We start from the raw sequence: 22,697 nt of genomic DNA on the forward strand, positions 1-22,697 counted from the left end.
TTCCTTCTGGTTGGTCCATAGAAGTTATGAACAATTAAATGCAAGCAATGAGGCACTTTCATAAGCTGTTGAAAACAACTTTTTGTTCTGTGTGTATGGACAAACATTGCTTCTAAAGGGGGAGGAAGAACACCTTCAAAAAGCAGAATTGTTCCCACTTTATTCCCACTTGTTCTATCATTCAAAGATTCTCCAATATACTCATTAGATTTTGATTTTCTGTAACTTAACCTTCATTCTGTCATAAGTAGAAGTGAGTGTTAGATGGAGCTTCATATAATTTTTAAGGAAAAAAAAAAAGTCCCATACTATAACTATTTGATTAAAAACAGCCATCAATTTTCTTTAAATATTAGATATGACAGCTACAGAACCAGAATATTCTTACCTGGCTTATTCCATTCTTTGCAAGATGCACACATGCAAAGCAAAGTTTATTACAGGGCACAACAGATACAAATTCAGCTGCCCTGCAAAGTGCATCTGATGTGCATCTATACGGAGTCCCTTTGATATAATCAACGCAATCAGCACACCAGGATTTGAAGGGTCATTTTAAAACTAGCAGAACTAAGTTGGTGGAGCAAAATGGAAAATATCAGTTGGAAAGAATGGTATCGCTTTGCTTGATTAAGAATCTGCAAAAGCTGTGCAGGCACCGTTTTAGTTAGTCTGCTTTTACAAGCAGAAGCAGGAGTACACAGAAACAGCAGTACACAAAAACCTTACAATTGTCTGGGAAAAAAACCCCAACCTTCTTATTTCATGAATAAACCCTCCTGCTGCTTTGTACACTGCACCTTGATGCTTATGAACCACTCCAGAATAACCGGCCCTTGCCTATAATCAGCTATTTAGTATTTTTGCTGACATTTTAGTTTCAAATTTTAGCACCACTATGCAGCATTCCACAGCACTTCTTACTCATTTAAGACCATATTCACTTAAAACTGGTAAGAGTATAATGCAGAAACTTTGAGAAAAAAAAACCTTTGGTAAAAGCTGAAGGTTCAGAGTTAATTGGTATCATAACCTATTTTATAGAGAACCTAATTGATTTTTATTCTTCCTTTTAGTCTTTCAGACAGGGGAAGGGGACTGTCTGCCCATACACAAGTCAGAAGAGCACTTTCAGCTTGTTGCGTAGGACCAGAACTCAACCTTTCAAATGGTTGCTCTGGACTTTGGGGACAATTAACTTCCCCTGCAGTGGACGGTTTTGGAGATACTTCCAATGAGAAGCTATTACCAGATTTTTTTAAATCAGTCTTTTTCTGTTTCCCTTTAATTACAAGGGCTGAGTCACTGTTCGTTCTTTGGCTAGGAACACCACCACTCCTTTTCTTCTTATAACATTTTTTAAACTGACCAGGGTTCAGTTGCCCTTTCTGCTGCTCACAGATTAGATTTTTATTCACGTCATCACTGTCTTCACTAGAAGAACATCTGTTCTGACACACGCTCTTTTTAGAAGTTTTCCAAGTAGTCTGACTACAAGCTTTTTCAATATGACAGCCACTTCCAACAGCTTCTGGCTTTTTAGACACTGGAAGCCTTCCACTCCCAAGATGGAGTGTCTCTGGTTGCCCACTGAAGGCCAGAGATGTTGAACTACTTATATCATGGTCTTTTTGCATCATCTTGGCCAAGTTGTCAGCCTTTCTGTGCTGATCTTGATACACAATTACACTGGATTCTCTTGCACAGTTTTCTGATAGCACATTCTTACTTCCCTGCACTTGTTTATTGAACTGACATGAGGAAGAGGCATCTTTATCACAGCTCAATGTTTCTTTTGTTTGTTTAAAACATTCCAAAGTCTCCACTTGCACTACATCTTCAGACAACAAGGGCTTTGATGGAACAGAAGTCTTCTTAAATATTCGCTCACTTAAAGACCTCTTCTGAAGTTGTTCCATGGCATCATCTGAAACCCAGTCATCTGTACTATCAGAGTGATGCTGATCAGACTGCACAGCATCAGAATATTCTGAGCTACTTGTTACTATTTCATGGACTAGTGGATCCCTGTGTTTTAAACATGCAGCTAAGTCAGCCGCTGGATCATGGATACCACCCCCATGGGCTGGTAAAGCACTGATCAATGTTCCTTTCCAGTCAATACTGCTAAGCTGAAGACCAGCTGTTACAGAGGAAGACGACGACACCTTTGAATTTTTAGTCAGTTGTGATGGCAATACAGATGAGTCAGTCAGCATGCCGTGTATGAGCGAGTAAGGTGATGCGCTCACAGGAAGAGCAGCTGCTGATGCTGGCATTTGAGCAGTTGTTACACAGCAACCTTCAGCTAACACTAGACCTTTTGACTCAGTACTTCTCTGGCATACCTGATCTTTAGGGGGAGGTTTTATATCTGACAAGGAGTCTGGCACAGGAAGAATTCCACATCTAGATTTTAAATTCATTTGAGACAGAAGGTCGCTAACTTCATCATAAACATTTGATGCTTCCTTTTCTTTTGGTCTGTCTTTCCTGTCTGAAAAATACAAAAAGGCATATCAAAATGGCATATTAAGCACAGTTCAGATTTCCTAGTGCTAAAGAATATAATAGTAAGAGAAAAGAACAATCCCTGAAAAACATCATGCACTGATCTTGACAAAACGTGATACTGCTCAATGAGATAAATGTTGCTTTTGCTTCTTGTATTCCTGCAAGACCCATATGTTTGTAAGAAACAAGCTTTTGGACTTACTTTTCTGTTTCTTCTTCAGAACTTCTGACTTTTCCACTTGATAAAGGGCAACAACATCAGGATAAGCTGCCTGAAACAAAGACTCCTCTTCTACTGTGACTACAAACAACTCTGCAGGCTGATCTTCTGCATCAACATAATGTTCTAAAAAATTAATGACTGTACATTAGACATGTATATACACACATATGAAAGTAGAGAACAAGAAAATGAAAGATGTGAGTACAAAGAAGGTACGTAAAAAAAGTTAGCAGTACAATCTTTGAGATTTAGCTACAAGGGAGGTCGCGTTCTTTCTGTCAGTTTCCAGGTATACTAAAGGTAGAAGCCTGTAAGCATAGAAAAACTTCTAGCTAACAGTCCCAGCTTTAGGTTTATAGTGAAATAAGATATGAAACAGAGTCCAGGTCTTAATCAAACACACCAGAAGAAGTACCTGAAGACAAGAGTCCCTTGTTTTCTAGGTAGATTTTTTTTTACTTTTACTTTCAAAGTATATGAAATTCAATGCATATTTTCTATTGTTTTCATAGAACTCTTCCTAGTATCATGCACATCTCATTGCCTCGTAATGATGCCAAACTCTTCCCCACTTTAAAGCATGCTTTTCTCTTTTTCTATGAACTGTTTTGTTCCATAATGTAGATAGGAACCAGACCAACCTGGTTTTTGCCACTCGACTTCAAAACAAGGAATTCCATTTTTAACACGTGTCTTGACTATCCTGCAAGAACAAAAAGAAGCCCATTAAATGATATTGTTTAAAAAGGAAATTAAGAATCTCAGGTACCTAAAAATATTTCAGTACTCTAATTTGTAATGATTCAGAGGAAAAAGTATTCTTTTAATAGTGAAACGAATACCCCTTCCTAGAAATACACTACTTCCCTGTATAAGTTATCCAGTACAATTTTGGATCTAGATTTGAGTACTGAAACATTTGGTTTTCACTTATACAGCTCAGATGAGCACAACAGGAAGTCAAAAACCTACTCCATAACAGACAACCATGACAGTCTTCTGTAAACATCAGTCACAGAGAAGGCTGTTGCCATACACAGTGACTTTCTGAGCGGCCAGACAAGGTCATTTTTATCTTTTGTACGAGCATGAAGGAAGATAAAACATGAGCTGAGCAGGAACAGTCAACGGGATTTTTCTACAAACATTATCTACACCCCGATTTAATAGGCTGCTAAGTGTGAAAAGGATCCTGCCAAATCATTACTGCATTTTAAGCACTTGTTTACAAAAGAAAACTTCTAGAACACACATGATCTGGCTTGGAAACACCTGAAACACTAGAAAGTCTTATAAACAGATGATGTCAGTTATTCATTCAAAATAAATGCTGGTAATTTATCTAACCAATCTGTTTAAAAAGCAGACCCCAAATGGTCTCTCCTCTCTTTTGAATCATAACACTGAAAACAACAGCTTCTTTGGAAGTATTAATTTCACAGACTAATTGCATCAGCCCAGAAGAGATAGTGATCACATTGCTACTAACTGTTCCTCTGTTCCCCCAAAACTAATCTCTATGAAACAGTGAACAGGAAGGAACATGAAAAAACCCTAATAACCATCTTGCAAGGTAAGAATTCAGAGAGGAGAAGGGAGTTTGAGTTTTATTTGGGAAATGAATCTCTTTTATACTACCTAAGTAACAATTTTCTTCACACAGTGAAGTTAAGCAGAGATTTGTTAACGGACACTGCACATTCTAAAAGGTTATGTAACTTAAGTAAAAGATTAGATCATTAAAAAACATACATTGAGGGCTGATAGAATACATAGTCACCAATCCTAGCATAGAAAACCCCTGAGTAGCAGAAATCTGGATGGCAAGGAAAAATTCTGGGGGAAAGCAGTTGCATATTTATCTTTCAGTTTTTTTTTTGTTTCATTTTTTTTTTAATCCCTGCACATCAAACTTTTATAACAGGATACTTGGCTATCCCTATATTCCTAAATGTAGCAGTCGTGAATGAAAATGTTCTTTTGAGAAGAAGGGGTAGCAGAACAAAACCATAAGCCAATGATTTATCAGACACATAGTCTAATGACTGTCTCTTTAATAAAGAACCAGACCACGACTGAATCTGCATGCAGATGCTCATTTCCAAGCCTAGACTCTACTTTGAATCACAGAAGTCAATTAAACTTTTACTAAGAACCTGTGAGGAGGATCAAACCTGTAATGCTAAATCTCACCTACAGATCCAAAGATACAAAACAGAAAGCAAGCATAAGGAAATGCAGGCATTTTCACATAAAGGAAATTGCTATATGCATTTCTTTGTGCACCAGTAGTGTAAGTATTGGTGTACTGATCTAAATCTTTATCTCTAGTCGAAATGAGCCTAAAGCTTGAAGCGGGGATTGAAGAAAACCATTGTATTTCCTTAAAAAGGAAAAAAATCCATGGTTTTCACACAGCAGCCTAAGTAAACATATTAAGACCAAGAAATCAAAGTACATTACCGTATCGCTTGTAGTTGTTTTGAATCAGTGTATCCAGATTTTCTTTGGATCATATCATATCGTGTCAATAGTGCTAACAATTTCTTACAAGCGTAATGTTTGGCCCATTCCATCTTCTCAGCTGCAAATATCTGTTAGTATAAAAAAACAAACCAACACCCCAAACTTGAAAACTTTCTTATTCTGTTAGATGTCATGCGTAGACAGCTGTGTAGTAGGGACACACCATGAAATACTTGCAATATCTAGAATGCTTTTATACACATTAGTGTAATGCCCAACAGCATCTCACTGCAGTGGGAAGGAACAGTTCAGAACAGGGCAGATTCATCAGCTGTCAATAACAAGCCAAAGAAACAGTTGTGTAGTGGCATCAGCACAGGCAAGACAGTGGCCAAATACCTTATCAGATTCAAATCAGCTATTCAAGGAGCTGTGAAAATTACAGATTTTGCATGTGAGAGAAGGATGAACCCAGACCTTCATTAAAGGTACACTGCTTAAGGGAGTTCTAATACGCTATATGTAATTCTCACAGTCTCATCCATCTTGGAAAGTGAAACATTGTAAAAGATCTCCTTTAAACAAATAAAAATTATTCTTAGAAAACAATGCTGATATGCCAATATTAACATCACACTCATCCCCTCAAAAAACCCCAACCACAAACCAAAATGAAGCTTCACAGGTTATTTATCCTTTCTTCCATGGAAAGAGAGTAAGCTAGACTACTTTTGAGCTCTGTGTACTTCGAATTGAAACTGAAGTTGAAAGCTGGCAGTATTGTGCTAAACACAAGCCTGCTATCTGTTTTTGGAAAAACACACAACATTGCCCAGGCAGGTGAGGGAGTCACAATCCCTGGAGTTGTTGAAGAAACATCTGGCCGTGGTACTGGCCATGGTACTTTGGGACATGGTGGTCTTAAGGCTGATGATCTTAGAGGTCTTTTCCAACTGAAAGAATTACATGATACAGAACAAAAGCCACTTCTGCTTGCTATATACAGAAGCCGGCTCGCTCAAAGAAGTATCTTTGAAAAGAAAGGGAACATTAAAAAGTCCACAATCATGACCTGCCAGAAGACTGTGCCAGCGCAATGATGAAGCAAGTACAAATAAAAGCAACAGCTTTGTATGTTAATGCCTTTATGAAAGGTGGATGAAAACAAAAAGATAACACCTCTGAAGCATATATTATGCCATTGTGGTAGTTTGAGGCTATGCCTTTAAAATTTATTAGAGAATTTGAGCAGAAAAGTAGAAAAATGGAAATAAATCACTATCATGAGCTAGTCTGGTAAAGTTAATGTTGGAGGTGGAATTTCCAACCCACCACAGCCATATAATGATACAGTACTTTATAAGTTAATGTAGCACTCAGCAATGCACTCTAGTGGAAAAACAAACCAGGTGAACTTTTTTCTGATTTCTCTTTCTTCCGCTTTTCTACAAAACTATTTACATCAACTAAAATTTTTCAAAGTATTCAATTTTAGCCTTTCAAAAAAAATGAGGTAGAAGTTATAGCAAGATTCCTTAATTCTTATTTCCAGTAAAATAACCAACAAAAATCAAAGCTATCACAGCAAAAAAAAAAAAAATCAGTATTTTGTTATATACCTGAAAAGACAATAAATTTGGCCTTTGATATTCCTTTATGTTGATCAATTTATTCTTGTTTACAAGAAATTCTTGGATAACCTTGGATAAAACAAAAAATAGGCAGTTTAAGAGAGGGCAGAAAACTGAATTTTCAATTAATTGATTAAAAAAAAAAAAGTTTAAATACCTGAGAAAATGGAAACCCCTCACAACTGTTAGCTTTTCTGCAGGTAAAAGTAAGATGTTAGGAACTGAACACAAATGGGAAAAATACAGAATTCAAATGCTCACCCTGCACATGAACACAAGGCAAAGCAGTTTAATTTTCAAGACATTCCTACTTTCTGATATTGTCCTCCACTGCATTGGCTTGTTTCACTCGTTCTAACTGATGCCATTCACAAGGGCAGCAGTGTTTGGAGTCATTGGGTTTGCAGTATCTAGAGCTTTTGCAGAACTGACATCCACTGTGCTCATGTTCCTTGTAAGATCCTATAGAAGCAGACACACAAAGTGTGAGGTGAAAAGAGGTTTCTGAAATCTCCAGACACACAAAGCTAACAGTCCAAATACAAAGATCAGGAAAACATGAATCTGATGTGAACAGTAGCTGTAAGCAGATCTGAGTGCATTAGCTGTATTTGTGTATCTACAGTGAAAACTGACAAATATAAGCAACCTTTCATTTTTTTTTTGGAAGACCTTTCCCCCAACAGTTTCACACCTTATGCTGAAAACTTTATTACCCCTAAACTACAAAAATAGTCCTGACAACCCAGCATGTGCACGTAAGGAACATAGCTGAAATAAGCTTTTCTTTCTCCAGCCAATGAGTTTGAACAAGTTCACTGATCAAAGATGCTACCAAAATGAGATTCCTTAAGATTAATTTGTTTTTAAGAAAACACTGCAGCAAAACCCAACAATGCTAACATATTCAGTCCTCTTGATGCAAGACCAATTCAGACAACTAAATAAGTAGTTGCTTGTCAGTACAGCATATTTTTTTTACTGAAAATCTTAAAAAGGCACATTCAATCTGGTATCAACTAGCTTTACATTTGCAGAAAGGCAGTCCCTAGCTGCAAAAATATACACATACACAATATTGAAAATGTGAAGATAGCCCAGAAGCTGAATGGCAAGAAAAGCAGTTTTTAATGCTATCCATAAATAATCAAAACCCAAACAAACAAAAAAACCATCCCCAGAACAAAAACTAAATTAGGTTTTTCAGCCCTTCTCACACTGACCTGGATGATGGCACTCAGAACAGTGAATTGCTCTTTTAACAACCAGAAGTGGATTATTATCATACTGAAATTGTTCTTTCCATTGCTCAAACCTAAAAGGATGATATTAAAAAAGGATTAAGAAATATTTTTAGTTTTCATACTTAAAACACTGAAAAGTAATTCTTTTATAAATCATAGAAACAGAATTTTCTAATGTATGAATTAGATTTCTTCACAGGACATTGTATTGTTGTTGGATTTCTACTTTTATCACACACATTGTGATAACAAATGAAGTAAGCATTTAGTATCTTGTGTTCTGATCCACAACCCAATTAAAAATAAGCAAAAGCCTCTCATCAGTCCTTGTGACTTCCCTTCCAATACACCAACACGCATCTGCTAGCTCAAGAGCCAGAAGCCAGTTAATGTTTAAAACAGTTAAGAAGCTTGCCTGGCAAAACACATAATTCATTTAGCAAACCAAGTAAGGAATGTGGTAATCTCCCCCCTCTCTTCAAGTTAAAGTATTACAAAAGTTTTATTGGAGCTGAAATACACACTAGAAAGTCTTTAAATAAAATCAAAGTACTTCAGCATGCAACATCAATTTTCACTTTACCTTTGCAGTAAGTTTTGACCACGCAAAGTCTCAATTAACTTTAAAGCCTGTTCCTTCCCAACTCCTGGAACACCCTGCACAGACAGAAATATGAAACAGTATTTAATGACAAACAGAATGTATTCAGATTTTCACAAAAACTACTTTCATAACATTATATGGAGAAATTACAAAAATTATCACAGATTTTGAGAATAAATTGGTAAAAAATAATTTTTGGCCAAGTTCTAAAGTTCTAGAGAAGGTGAAAGACTACAGGTGTGCTACCTGTGTAAACACACAAGCTGCACAAAGTGTTCTTAAGCTCAACAGCAGCTCCGATAAAACAAGGTAGAGAAAGAAGGAAGTAGAAAACAACAGGAAAAGAGGTTTTGTTTGCTTTGTTTTCCTTCTTCCTACCTGCAACAGGGTAAAAGGATAACAATATAAAATACTGGTAACATTCTTGCCAGCTAATGCCAGAGAGCTGAAGCTTTTTAGAATTGTCCTGGAAAGATGGAGACAGATCTGAATTTTACAGTCAAAAGGTTGGAATTTAAGAGATAGAAGAGACAGCACAGCGGGTAATGGTTTTAAACTAAAAGATGGTAGACTTTTTCTATCAGGAATAAGTTCTTTAAAATGCAGGTGTTGAAACAATGGAACAAGTTGTCCAGAGAGGTAGTAGATGCCCCATTCCTGGGAATGTTCAAGGTCAGTTTGGACAGGGCTCCGAGCAACCTCCTGTTCCAGTTCTTCTTTCAATCCTTATCCCATTTTGGCAAGAACCAGTACAGCTGAATATAAAGATTACATTGAGTGTGTTTCTACATTATTATTATAAATAAATTTATAGCTTATTTTTATTCAGTTGTAATAGCTGAACTGAATATACGCAAACATATGAGATAAATGTACATCCAAAACCAATTGGAAGTTCTCACTGAACTACATCCAGACACTCAGGATGTCAAATGTTCAGTTTCTCCAATGAAAGCATCATTTTGACACATATTGAAGAAAGTAAGTGCAATTATAGAGTGGTATTCTCACTTATTCTGCCAATGCCCATTCCAAACACATTCTTGTAATTCAACTTTTCTTAGAAGTTTCTATCATGATCCATTTTGCTGAGCTGCAGTTACTCAAAAGACCTATCCAACATTACATAATCATGTCACTTCAGGACTATGCAATAACCTGGCATTCTGCCACATGCTAGTTCCATTACAGTAACTACTGATTAGTCACTACTTACTTTTACTCCCTCTCTCTTTATACATTTACTTTGTAATAAACAACTATTTAAAGATTTGTATATCAGAAGTAAGTCTTTCAGAAAAAAAAATAATGAGAGCTAATTGCTCTTTCAGCAGTATCAGTTGTTTAAAGTGACAGTTGTATCAAATTGGACTTAAAGGTAAGTAGATATCCACTGAAAGCTTGAATGGGAGCAACTGTATGAGAAACTGTATGGAAATCAAGTTTCATCCCACTTCCTTTCCATTTAACATAGTCATGGCAACAGCTTCTGTTCAAAGTTTCAAAAAATATTCAAGAGCTTACAGAAAAAAACAAACCAGTAGTAATAATGAATGAGATCCCTCTCACTTCATTCATAAGACAAACTTACAAATAGTGACTTCTATTTCTTCATGTAACATATATTTACAAATGATACAAGTAAAGGGGACTGGAGTTGTTAATAACTACATTTCAAAATCATCACTACTAAAGTCTTCCAAACTAGACAAAGTTGTTTCTCTCATTTTCTACAGCTGCTCTGCCCAGGATGTACTTATACACCAGTGGCTACAAAGCATCCTCACCAACATCCGAGTTCTCACATCTTTGCTCAATGTAATCGACAGCTAAACATTTGTCTTCACCTCCATTACAGAAAAAGTCTGGAATAATACATAACAGTTTTAAAAAGATTAATGTTAACAAACCATTTTGATTATCTCTAAGCCTTCACAAACAAAATTTACAGTGACTAATTAAGCATCTTCTTCAACTAGATCTCAGTAATCATGCACTGATTACAATTTTGTCAGCATGCACATGTCACCCCCTGGTGTATTTTTCTGTTTTTCAAGACAGTGTAAGTTGGTAATTGTCATGGATTGAGTCGTACCTGCTGCTGTTACTCATACCGTACTGCAATCATGCCAGCTTCAAAAAAATGAAAGCAAAATGTTATGGGGTTTGAAGTTCCGATTGCAACATGGAAGTCTTCCTGTTCCAGTTGCTGCTTCTGGGTTCCGGGTTCTCGGGTGGGCACAGCTCTCAGGAGGCATGGCAGCAGAACGAGTGGGAGCTGAGTAGCTGCTGGTTTGGGTTTCCTGTTTTACACTGGCTTTTTTTCCCCCTGTGTATTTCACTGCACTGCTTCTGCATATAGGCTAAGATAAGGTAATCATGTATTGTATTATTGATTAGATAATTAGCTAAGGTAATTATGTATTGTGATTATGATGTCTCATGTTATATTAAACTCTGATCTCTTTATCACAGCCCTGAGTGGTGTGTGTTACTCTTACCCTCACTTTTGTGTTCGGGAAACAGATAGGTTAGCCCTTCCACTAAACCATTACAGTAATAAAAAATTATAATGCCTACCTTTGGAATATAATCACAGCCCAGAAGAATGGCCAGCCCAATCAAAGACTCTCTGTCACAACCAAGCTTCTCCTTAATAGACGACATTGTGTAACAGTCAAGATGTGGATCCTGTAAAAGAAAATTACCGTGCATATTACTTCTGTAAAATCAGAGAAGGAACTGACCTATGTTACATTCAGTTGTGATTGTTTGACCACCCCTTTTCATCCACATCTGCAGGAAATGGGTCTATCCCATAACAGTGGTCCAACAGGGAAAAAAAAAAACAACAAAGCAGCAGCAATTAATATTCATAATGTAATTCATAGATACCACATGAATAACTAAAATTCTGGAATTTAATGTTTTAAGTATAGGCATGGAATAATGAAATAAAATTAGGTAAGTCACTATTTGTAGAAAAAGCAGCAAAACTAACATTATCCAGTACTAGTGACTGTTTAATGTACTACATGAGTAAAACGAAAAAAACGTTACCTAGTACATTAGACATGAGCTAAAGGAACACCTGAAGCTCTGAAAGGTAGAGGCACTAAAATACGACAGGAAATCAAGATTGCTTTCACCATTTCTGGAAAACTGCATTCCTACCAAATGACCGCTTCACCTCAAGGTCATTAAGTTAATATTAATTATAAATATCTTAATAATAAAACATATCTGGAAGATGCAAGTGTGCAACTGCTGTTATTAGATCTAGGAAGCTGACTACTCCTAGATGTCCTTATGGTAAATGATAGAAAGCAATTACCCTCACTGAAGTTCAGGAGGGAAAAAAAAGTTTGCTAGTAGATGTGTATTACACATCACAGAATACCACAAATAGATAGTAAAATCACAAGTGTTCTTCAGTTCAGTAGCTTTACTCTCACATCCAGCACAGATTTCCCAATGAATCAAATGAAAAATTCTTGCCTTAAATGTAGTACTCTAAACAAACCAAACTAATAGAGGGCAAGTATCTAAGTAATTGTTTCAAGTCCCTTCCTTCTATTTTCATTCTGGGTAAAGAGTCTAAAGATAAGGTGAGAATGGGATGAAGTACATTACCTTAGCATTCATGGCAAAGTTCCTATAAACTGTTTGAGCACCATATAAGAAGACATCTCCATCATTGGTAATACAGCCATCAACAAGTCCTTTTGCATTTAGGTAGGCACACATTGCTTCTGCTTCCCCAGCTGCTTGAACCCAAGGGACACCTAAACACTCCAGCAGTTCGAGACACTAAAAGAAGGAATCCAAAAGGAAAGCGAGATTGAGTGCTGAATTGAATCAGCTTATTCGCATGCCTTTTTTCAGGCATAAGCGTATACAAACCCTGCTATTGTGACACTGCCATTAGAATACTAAATACAAGCACTACTTAAGGAGAAAAAATTTACTGTGTCAGTATGAAGAAATATCCAAGATCAATGTATTATCTACACAACTTGATTGATTAGAGCATGCTTACTTGTTACTCCTTCTTTACACTTCGAAAGTAGAGTAACGAAGGAATGTTCATCTTTGTGAAGCAATGCTGCTCATTTGAGTAGCAACACTACCACTACAAGCTAGCACAGACAACTTTCAATAGATGTCAGATTCTGAGAATAACAAGTGTACTGTGTGCCTGCTGGCATACTGATACATACTCATATGCACTTCTTAAAAATTTTAGAAGAAAATAATTTATTTTAGAATTTAAGAATAAAACATGAATTGGTAATACATTGAACTCACTGAAGCCATGAGCTTCTATAAATTCTATTTCATAAAATTCTGAATAGACAAAAATGGTTAACTATCTGCAGCAGCAAATGAAGAAAATTACTGAATAGGAGGTCTTTGCAATCAGAGTTGTTTTGACCAAGGCAACTATAGAATCTTTTTAGCTTAATTAAGTAAGTTTTCAACAAGTGTATCCTCTTAGCTATTCAGCTAGTTGACCAAACTGTAAACTTAGGTCAAAAACCAGTTCGGTCTGAAAAACATGCTAGCTTGGCTTGCATAGGTATACAACACATTCCTGTTTTCATTTATACCCCAACCTAGGGGAGGAAAAGAAGAAAAGCAACATATATATAACAAATATATACAAACATATACAAACACGTACATATACATAACTAACATGTACAAAAGAACAAGAAAATTTGATTTCTGTAACAAACACTCAATTATGACTATCTCACTACAGAGTAACATGCAGAGGAACATATGAGACAAACAAAATATTCAAAATGACATTGTCCCTCTTCTACACCACTAGTTAACAGATGCTGTAAAGTCCAATCTCAAAGGCATGTGCTCCCTCAAAACTCAAAATACTGCTGAGATTTGTTATGTAGAAGACTATTAATTATTTCAAGTTCATTTATGTAATTTAGTTAAAATTTCTTCCTATTGCATTAAAAAACATTGAAATAGAGCCCTCAAGTACTTACCTCTTTTAAAATGGCTTTAAATAATGATCTCCCTGTTCTTGCAGCTCCAACTTTCTTTGAAGGTCCATAGCGCATCTCATTCCTCTTACTTATGGTGCCTGCTTTCAACTTTGGGGCTTCTCCTTCCATGACAAACACTAGTTTAATTCCCATTGATGTTAAGAAAGACAACCGAAAAAATAGGTTTCTGCAATAAAGCAAGGCATTCCACAAGCTGCAGAATTAGCAAAGCCTGATTTCTTCAGATGTTTTCCTCAGCCTACAGTAGGAACTATCTTAGCTTTCTTTCCTCCTATTATTTCCTCACCCCATGCTACCAAAACTCATATCTATATCCCTATATTCAGTTGAAGTTGTTTCATTATGAACTTGTAAAGCTTTACAAAATTCCCAAGAAAATACCACGTAATGATGAGAAAGATCCTTTTTTTTAGGTGCAAAGATATAAGAAAATGTATCAGGCGTAATAAAAACCATTCACTATCTAAAGCCTGCTTCCAAATATATATTCACATTGATTCATTTATATAAATTTTCAATTCTGAATCTATCAATACAAGTACATCAGATCTTGATGTGACTGAATGTGGTACTAGATAGACACATTGATACCATTACCATGCCAATTTATTTCATATGCAGCCAGCATCACTGATGGGTGGACTTTTTCCAGTAATTCCAGGATCAATCTTTCAAGAGGAGTAGACCAAACATTGATACATCCTCGACTGAGAGGATCAATGTAAAGACCATTACTTTTGATTTAATTTTGTGTATTTGCTATCGATAAAAAGAAAGGACAAGCTGATTTTTTGAAAATAGGTCTATGTTCACAAATTATGTAAAAATAAATCACTTGCAGTAAGTTTCTCTACAATACTTAGCAAAAAATAATTTCATTTCCAACTGCCTGAAAATATCTAGTTTTCAGTAGAAATCTCTTTGTCTTTTTTGGGAAGGACTGTGTAAGAGATCTGGGCTGACACTTTGATCCTATTGCACACAGAACATCCTATCAGGGTGATGACTTTGGTCATGCTTCAAGTTTTATAGTTAATTATCCATAACATTTTAATAAATTATTCTCAGAAGATGGTGATATTTCGTATCAGACGGATTCAGCAGAAGCCACAGGAATGACTAACAGCATCTAGGAACTCAGTATTCTTGAGTTAAGCAGTAACATGTCATTTATGAAAATTTTTATATTTTCATTTTTTTCAGCATCATTTGCAGAAAACAGCTCTTTAAAAATTACAGCTGCCTATACTTGCCCACCCCTTGAGTATGTGATTAATTTAAATTAAAAATATACATATTCTTCAAGGCTGTTCATAAACCTGAAGAATAATTTAAACATATTTAGTTCAACATGGGGTCTAACTAGAATTTTAATTCATAAGCCAGAACAGGCTGGAGCATGCATGACTCTCAGTATGCTTTGAGTTGACTAGTATTCAAACTGCTGTAATAAATATTTCAAACACCCATATTACCTTCTACCACACAGCCTCCAAAATATATACAGGAATTAAAGCATTAGTGTTCCCCAATAATCTCTGTATGACACAGCGCAACACCACAATAAACCAAATGTGATTCTGCTTACATCCACCTCATCCTTATCTACAGCTGAGGCCTCAAGACAGATAGCCTGGGCTCAAGAGCTGCTATTTGCACCTGAGCATTAGGCTGAATTCAGCCAGTATGACTTCAAACCCTATATGTATTTAGCTAACAGCAGAATGAAAACAACATGATCATACAAATTTCAGAGGTAGTCTTAAATTTGGAGTAAATATCACACCGAACTTAGACATCTAGAAGACTTCTGGCTGCAGTAATTTATATGGATACCATACCTCAAATGTGGCTTGGTAACTACTCCCATCATCTTTTTAACAGTCTGTGCTTCACAAACCCATAGACTTAAATCAACAGCAAGTGTTTTTCCCTTAAGACTGCTCAAGTTGACAGGTTGTCTCACAGGCTCGAGGATTTGCCACAGATTATTCACTCCCATTGTTCTAGCTTCTTTATCGTCAGCATGAAAGTTTTAACTGTGAAGACCAAGCAAAATGAAATGCTTTCAGAATATAACATTAAAAAAATCATTAATTTCCCAGGCTCATGTGCCTGTTACATACACACGATCCAAGTCTGATTTAAAAACACAGAAAAATCACACCTCTCAAGGAAATCACTTCCTGATCAGAAATGGGAGGATTCACATCAAAATGCTTTTGTTCATACAGAAATAGCTTAAAACCACTTAGGGAATATTTACAGTGATAACAGAATTAAAACTTTCCTTAGTATTCCAAGATGACGTAAGAAGGGCCAACAGCCAGATACTGGTTTGGGAAATTCCAGTTGGACCTCAGGAGAAAAATCACCAGATTGTTTTTATTGGAAGAGATCTTCCAGATTACCAAGTCCCACCACTAACCTAAGACTACCACATCCACCCTAAGCTATGTCCCTCAGCACCACAAGTTTTTTAAATACCTCCAGGGGTAGTGACCTCACTTCTTTCCCGAGTAGTCTGTTCCAGTGCCTCACAACCCTTTCAGTGAAGAATTTTTGTAATATCCAACCTAATCCTCCCCTGGCACATATTGAGACTGTTTCTTCATTTCACTTATTTGGGAATAGACTGATTCCCACCTTACTACAAAAGCAGTATGGTCTTCCCTAAGCCTGCCTTTCTCCTTCCCCTTTGGACATGCTCCAGCATCTTGTCCTGGGTCTCTCTAAGATAAGGTTAATCTTCTGTACAAGAAGTTCAGAGGGGGGCACATCCAGGACAGCCAGCTGAACCAGCCAGTGGGATATTTGATAGAATATAACATCATCCCTGCTATATAAGGAGGTTGCTGGTGCACATCAAGCTTTGGCTGGGTAGGGTCTGTGTTTTATGTAATTCCCTTTATATATTATTTCATTACTATTATTCCTGCTGTTCCCTCATTCTTTGTACTGCATTTTGCTCACAATTTCTCCTTTCTATCCTACCAGGGGGAAGGGGTGGAGGGGGCAGCTGTGTGGGGCTTGGCTGTTGCTGGGCCTAAACTCAAAACACACCTCAATGTCCTTTTTGTAGTGAGAGGCCCAAAACTGAACACAGTATTCGAAGTGCAGCCTCATCAGTGCCAAGTACAAGGGGACAATCACTTCCCTAGTCCTGAAGGCCACACTATTTCTGACACTGGCCTTTTTGGCCACCTGGGCACACTGCTGGCTCATATTCAGCTGGCTACTGGCCCACACCCTCAGGTTCTTTTCCACCAGGCAGCTTTTCAGCCTCTTTTCCCCAAGGCTGTGGTGTTGCATGGGGTTGTTGTGACTCAAGTGTAGGATTTGGCACTTGCCTTGTTAAACTTCATACCATTGGCTTCAGCTCATCAATCCAGCCTTTCCAGATCCCTCTGTCAAGAGCCTTTCTACCCTTGAGCAGATTAACACTCCTGCCCAATTTGCTGTCATCTGCTAACTTAATGAGGGTACATTCAATATCCTCATCCAGATCACTGAAAGACAGAGGGTACTGTAGCACTGGTTGCACAGAGGTTGCAGAATCTTCATTTTTGGAGATTTTCAATATCAACATCATTATCAGTCTGCAGAATCATTATCAATCCAATACTGGTGGAAGTCTCCCTCTAAGCAAGGGATCGGCATTGATGGCCTTCAGAGATCCTGTTCAACAAACATTTCAACATTTATAATACTATGATTGCAGAAATACACCAGACAGTGTGTTTTTACTATTTTAATTTTGGTATTGTGTGACTGGCACTACCTATAACAGATGTGAATTGGAAACATACACCTGTTACATGGTATATTTATTTGTCTCTTATTTAACTTTACTTATATAGTTCTATTCTCCACGCTACCCCATTACCTAATTTAATTTTTTTCCTTCTCTTTTTTCATTATTTTTGTTTTCATACTTTGCCATTTCTATAAAAAGTTTCTAACAGTCTGCTTTTCCCTCCTCACAATACCAATCCATTCCTGCAGTTTGTCTCATGCTTATTTATCTACTCTTCCCTCTCCCTCAATATTAGAAAACAAAAATCAAATAAAAACTGGAATGTTTTGTATTTCTCACTGATTCTGAAACTACTGTATACTCATGATAAAATGCACCTCCCTTTGAATAAACCACGACTAGATGAGTGAGCTACCTGTGCTCCAAGATCAGCTTCAGATATATGAGGAGCTAAGCCACCGTGTGGCCTCTAGTGAACATGGGTATGTTAAATTCAGCAATCTTCCACATTTATCCACATCATTGCAAGCTTGTCTTTGTATGGTGTGTTGTTTTATCCTTTATAACTTTTGCAAAGCAAGGCAGCTAATCAGTTCAGGGTTGTTTAATCAGTCTAGGGTTGGTTTTAGACTGAGTTCTCATGTTAAGATGTACTTTCAAAAGAAATTATGTTTTTTTAATCTATTTCTTTGTTAAAATCACTCAACCTGATTTTAGTTGTATGCATACAGGGTATAGTATATTACTTTTGTGGTTGTTACACTTCAAGTACATAAAATGAATTAAAAAATACAAATACAGCATACAAATACATAATTTCTTGAAGTTCAGGATAATCACCTTCTTTCATGCACAGGGGATCTCAAAAGACAAGTGTGGTATTCAGCTTCAGTGAGGTTTAATATGAGATCACTTAGCAAAAAAAGAGATGTCTTTTTTCATGCTATCACTTGGTTCCTGTCAGTCTGCAGCAGTACAATTTTGTTTAAAAGCCATTAGTTGGTTTCTAAATACTGTTACGGAATGTCACACAGTAATTCATTATTAACGGCAAAGACAAATGCCCTATATACACGTAACACTCTGTATGATTACAAATAATAAGGAAAATATAACTATAAACATTCTGAAAACTACCAACCCCCCCCACAAACAACCCCTTTTTTTTCCCCCATTGTGAGATAATAAAGTATTGTTATTTGAACAGCTTTCCTTATCGCCACTCAACATGTATGTAAGGTTGAGTTGTGAAAGCCTGTAAGACCTACCAGTCTTTGCTGTTCTGAGCACATTCTGTGAAATATTTAGGTCTGGATCTTGTATACAAACAGATCTACTACTTTTAACAAGAGTGATCAGTCTACTCAGATTTCATTGAGAAGCTTCATCCATCACAAGCCTCCAACCTGCTCAGAGTGATTAATTTCCAAAAACATGAGACTGAACATGGTGGTTTTTTTTTTTACATACTCAGAAATGACTGAAAACATCATGCTATATATAGCTTTTAAGTTTTACAAATTGTGGGGTTTTTTATCGTTGTTGTTTTTCTACAGCCAAAACACACAGAAGCCTTTAAAAACAATAAAATGCGGAAAAGGGGTGGCGGGGGGAGGAACCGCACGAAACACGGTTTTAACAACTCCCTCACTGCCTCTGCACTACTGCGATACCCCAGCACCCATTTGCCAATGAACCTGAGCACCTGAAACCTCTTTCCTCCCCTCACCCCCGTCACGATGAAAAGACAACCGAGAAATTGCCTGAAAGCGTAATAACAAGACGCATCCGCACCTTGAACACAAGCACTTAAAATTCCCGCCTTGATGTAAATTAGAAATACAACGCACCACTGACAAGAGACAGACGTTTCGCGCAGCCACTGTAACACAAGCAGCCTTTCGGAGGGCTCTCCCTGCCCACTGAGATTTGGGGCAGAAAGAGGGCTGCTCTCTCGTAACGCCGATCCTTCCTGCCGGTGAGCGAACACCTATGGAGCCGAGACCGTGGTACCTTGAAGCCCCCGACGAATAGGATTCAGCCTTCAGGGAGGGATTAATAGAAACTTACATCCCGTTTGAGGTTTGAGTCTTGAGACGCCCAGAGAGGACCGAATAGGCCTAGCCACTAACTCCCAAGGCCCCCACAATAGAGAGAAGGGGAGGGAAAAGAGCCCCGAGGCCACTCAGCCGCTGCTCCGCCCTCTCGAAAATGGCGGGCGCACGGAAACGGCCCCCTTGGACCGGGGAGCGGGAGCACGCAGGCGCTGCGCCCGCCGCTGCTCTTCCGTCGCACCGGAGTGGCTGTGTTGCTGCCTGGCCCAACCCTCCCACCGCGCGGGTTCGGGACCTTCCCAGACTGAGCCTGTGGCGGTTGTGACGGCCCCGGCAGCTGCGACATTAAGGAGAGGCACCTTTAAGGGTAGGCTGCCTGTGTGGGGTCCTGGCGGACAGTGTCGCGGTGGCTGGGCGCGCCTTTGCTCTCTGGAAGTGGGAGGAAGAGAGGGAGGTCGATCGGTTGCAGGTTAGCAGTGTTGTCCCTCCCCGCCCCGGCGCGCTTTTTCAGGGTAGTGCCGAACTGGGAGCCCCGCCGCGCCTATCCTGCCCGCGCCGGGGTGGCTTTCGCAGGTGTGTTTGTGAGGACCCGTTATCAGTCGGAGCTGGTTTTTGTCACCCGTTGCCCAGCATGGCTGCTCCGCCTGAGGGTTCCCGCGCTGTGAAGACTGTGGGGAAGCGGGTAAAGACCGGGGAGTGGGTGCAACTCGGGCTTTCTAGCTGCGAAGGGACCAGTTTCGCTTCTCTGAGAGGTCAGTAGGTCCTCCCATGTCATGTCGTCTGGAGAAAGTGTTGGCCAAGCAACAAACAACCATGAGATTGGTGGCGCGAGCTGGTGGGAGGGACAGGGGGGGTCGGCGGATTTCTGCCCCCTCTTTCCTTTGTCCCTCCCTATCGAGGAAGTGAAGCTGCCCTCTGTGTAGCTGTTGGTCAGATAGTGCTTTTCCAGTGTCTGAACGGGGTGGTATAGACTTAGAAGTTTGCTCCATGTTTGGAGAGGATTCGTGAGTGTCAGAGCCATGTAGTCTAGCATGGGACATCTGCCTTGGATAGCCCCCAAAAAAATATGGAACTCCACTGCTGGGTATGAAGCTGGGGTTCTGATTTATGTTCTCTGAGACGTTCCTTTTCTGTACAACACGTAGTGATTGTTACCTTCTTTCATTATTATAAGATGATAGAGTACGTTTCTTACTTATTTATCACTATCTCTTTAAGCAAATGTAGTGTGCAATGCATCAGTGTTGGTGGTATAGTGGTAGTTGTGGGATTGTGAGCTCCAGGTGAACAGGTGGATGTGATGATCTCAAAGGTCTCCTCCAACTTCAAAAGTTCTATGATTCTATGAGTGGGCATCAGTTCATGTTGGTTCCAGTGGATGCAGCTTCTATTTTCCTATACTTTAATGTTAAAGTATACTTTAATATACTTAAATGTTAATAATTTAATGGTAAATACTTTGCTATTATAGCATGTAATAGTCTTAATAGTTTTATACAGCACATTTGGAGATTACCTTTTAATAGCCTTCAGAGATATCAGTTGCTTTTCATTTGTCATGAATTTCCAAACTGTTGTTAAAGTTATGGTAAATGGTACTGAGACTGAAAAAATATTTTTTTCAATTAAAAATGTAATGAAGAAAAATTAGGGGTGTCTTGCTTAAAGTGTTTTGGGAGTAGTTGATGTAAAAAAAGAAATTTTTCCATCAAAAAACATCAAGACTATCTAAAGGTAGAATTTAAATGTGTCTATCAGTTTCTATGGGTGGTTTTGGTTTGGGTTTTTTTTTTTTTTTAGTGTTGATAATTTCTTCCTTTGGCTTGTAAAGCTTTGCTTCTTGTGATGTCTTTTTAGGATTCCTTGTTGCTGCACTCAAGTTCTCTTTTCTTCAGGCTTTTCTATATTCAGCGTAGGTATTGTATCCCCTGGTATTTGTCATACTTGTGAGGCTACTTCAATAAAGTTTGCTTGTTGTTCCAGTTAAGTTCAGTTTGCAATTCTAGCTTTTCAAGAGTTCTGGGGTGCAGACTACTGTCCTTTGCCTTCATCATGTTTAGATTGCATGAGTGAATTTTCTTCCATCTTTGTTCTGTTTTCCATTCACGCTCTTTTTCTTAAATTTCCAGGTGGCATAGTGATGGAACTTGTAGCCCTAATCTTTAGTTCAGACCTTACAACACCTAAATCTTTTGTTTCCCCTTCTTTCTAGAAAGAATTTCCGTGCAACAGCAGATTGAATGAATACTTGGCTTCACATTTGGGTGATGGATAAATTCCAAGAGCATGCAAGTGACTATTTCCTGGTTTGAGTGGTTGAAGCATAAAGACATGTTAATGTAGGAAACCGAAAGTAGCATACCAAAAGGTAATGTTAACTGAAATAATGTATTTACTTCTTGGTGTCTATGTGTATGATACTGAACTGTGTTATGTAAAATGGAAATGACAGGTTAGAATCACAGAATGTTTTGGGTTGGGAGGGACCTTAAAAGGTCACCTAGTCCAACTCTCCTGCAGTGAACAGGTTAACTAGATCAGGTTGCTCGTATCCCCCATCCAGTCTGCCCTTGAAAGTTTCCAGCAATGGAGCTTCAACCATCTCTCAGGGATATCTATTTCAGTGTTTCACTACCCTCGTTGTAAAAAATTTCTTTCTTATATCTAGTTTAAATCTCCCCTCTTCTAGTTTAAAACCATCGCCCCCTGTCCTGTTGCCACAGATCCTAAAGGCTGATAGAAAGGCTGTCCCCATCTTTCATGTAGGCTCTCTTTAAAGTACTGAAAGGCTTCAATAAAGTCTTCCCAGAGGTTTATCCAGGCTAAGCAACCTCAACTGTCTCAGCCTGTCTTCATAGGAGAAGTGTTCCAGCCCTCTGATCATTTTTGTGGTCTTTCTCTGGACCCACTTAAGCAGGTTCATGTCCTTCTTGTGCTGAAGACTGAAGAGCTGGACATAGTACTCCAGGTGGGCTCTCAACAGACTGGAGTAGATGTGGAGAACACCTCCCATTTGGTGTGTCAGGCACTCCTCCCCCGTTTGCATCAGACTTGCTGACAATGACCATCATCAGATTGTCTTGGGGGCAATCACTGTGCACCTGAAGGATAGCCAAGGAATCAGGCCCAGCCAACATGGATTTAGGAAGGGCAGGTCCTGCCTCATCAACC

The 22,697-nt window shown here is 38.3% G+C and overlaps 1 protein-coding gene across 1 annotated transcript; it reads right to left on the reverse strand.

Annotated features, from left to right (window-relative positions):
• Nucleotides 1–1,049: 1,049 nt before the first annotated feature.
• On the reverse strand, nt 1,050–15,717 carry GEN1 (GEN1 Holliday junction 5' flap endonuclease). Its single transcript, XM_054383731.1, has 13 exons — nt 15,557–15,717; nt 13,695–13,881; nt 12,316–12,492; nt 11,263–11,373; nt 8,662–8,735; nt 8,058–8,149; nt 7,146–7,296; nt 6,992–7,028; nt 6,823–6,903; nt 5,201–5,331; nt 3,379–3,440; nt 2,717–2,860; nt 1,050–2,497 (listed from the first exon to the last, which is right to left on the reverse strand). Exons 1-13 carry the CDS (start codon nt 15,715–15,717, stop codon nt 1,050–1,052), a joined length of 2,856 nt encoding a protein of 951 aa, XP_054239706.1.
• Between the last annotated feature and the right edge of the window lie 6,980 nt (nt 15,718–22,697).

The sequence above is a fragment of the Indicator indicator genome, chromosome 9 (assembly GCF_027791375.1).
Source record: "Indicator indicator isolate 239-I01 chromosome 9, UM_Iind_1.1, whole genome shotgun sequence".
In the NCBI taxonomy this organism is placed as follows: domain Eukaryota; kingdom Metazoa; phylum Chordata; class Aves; order Piciformes; family Indicatoridae; genus Indicator; species Indicator indicator.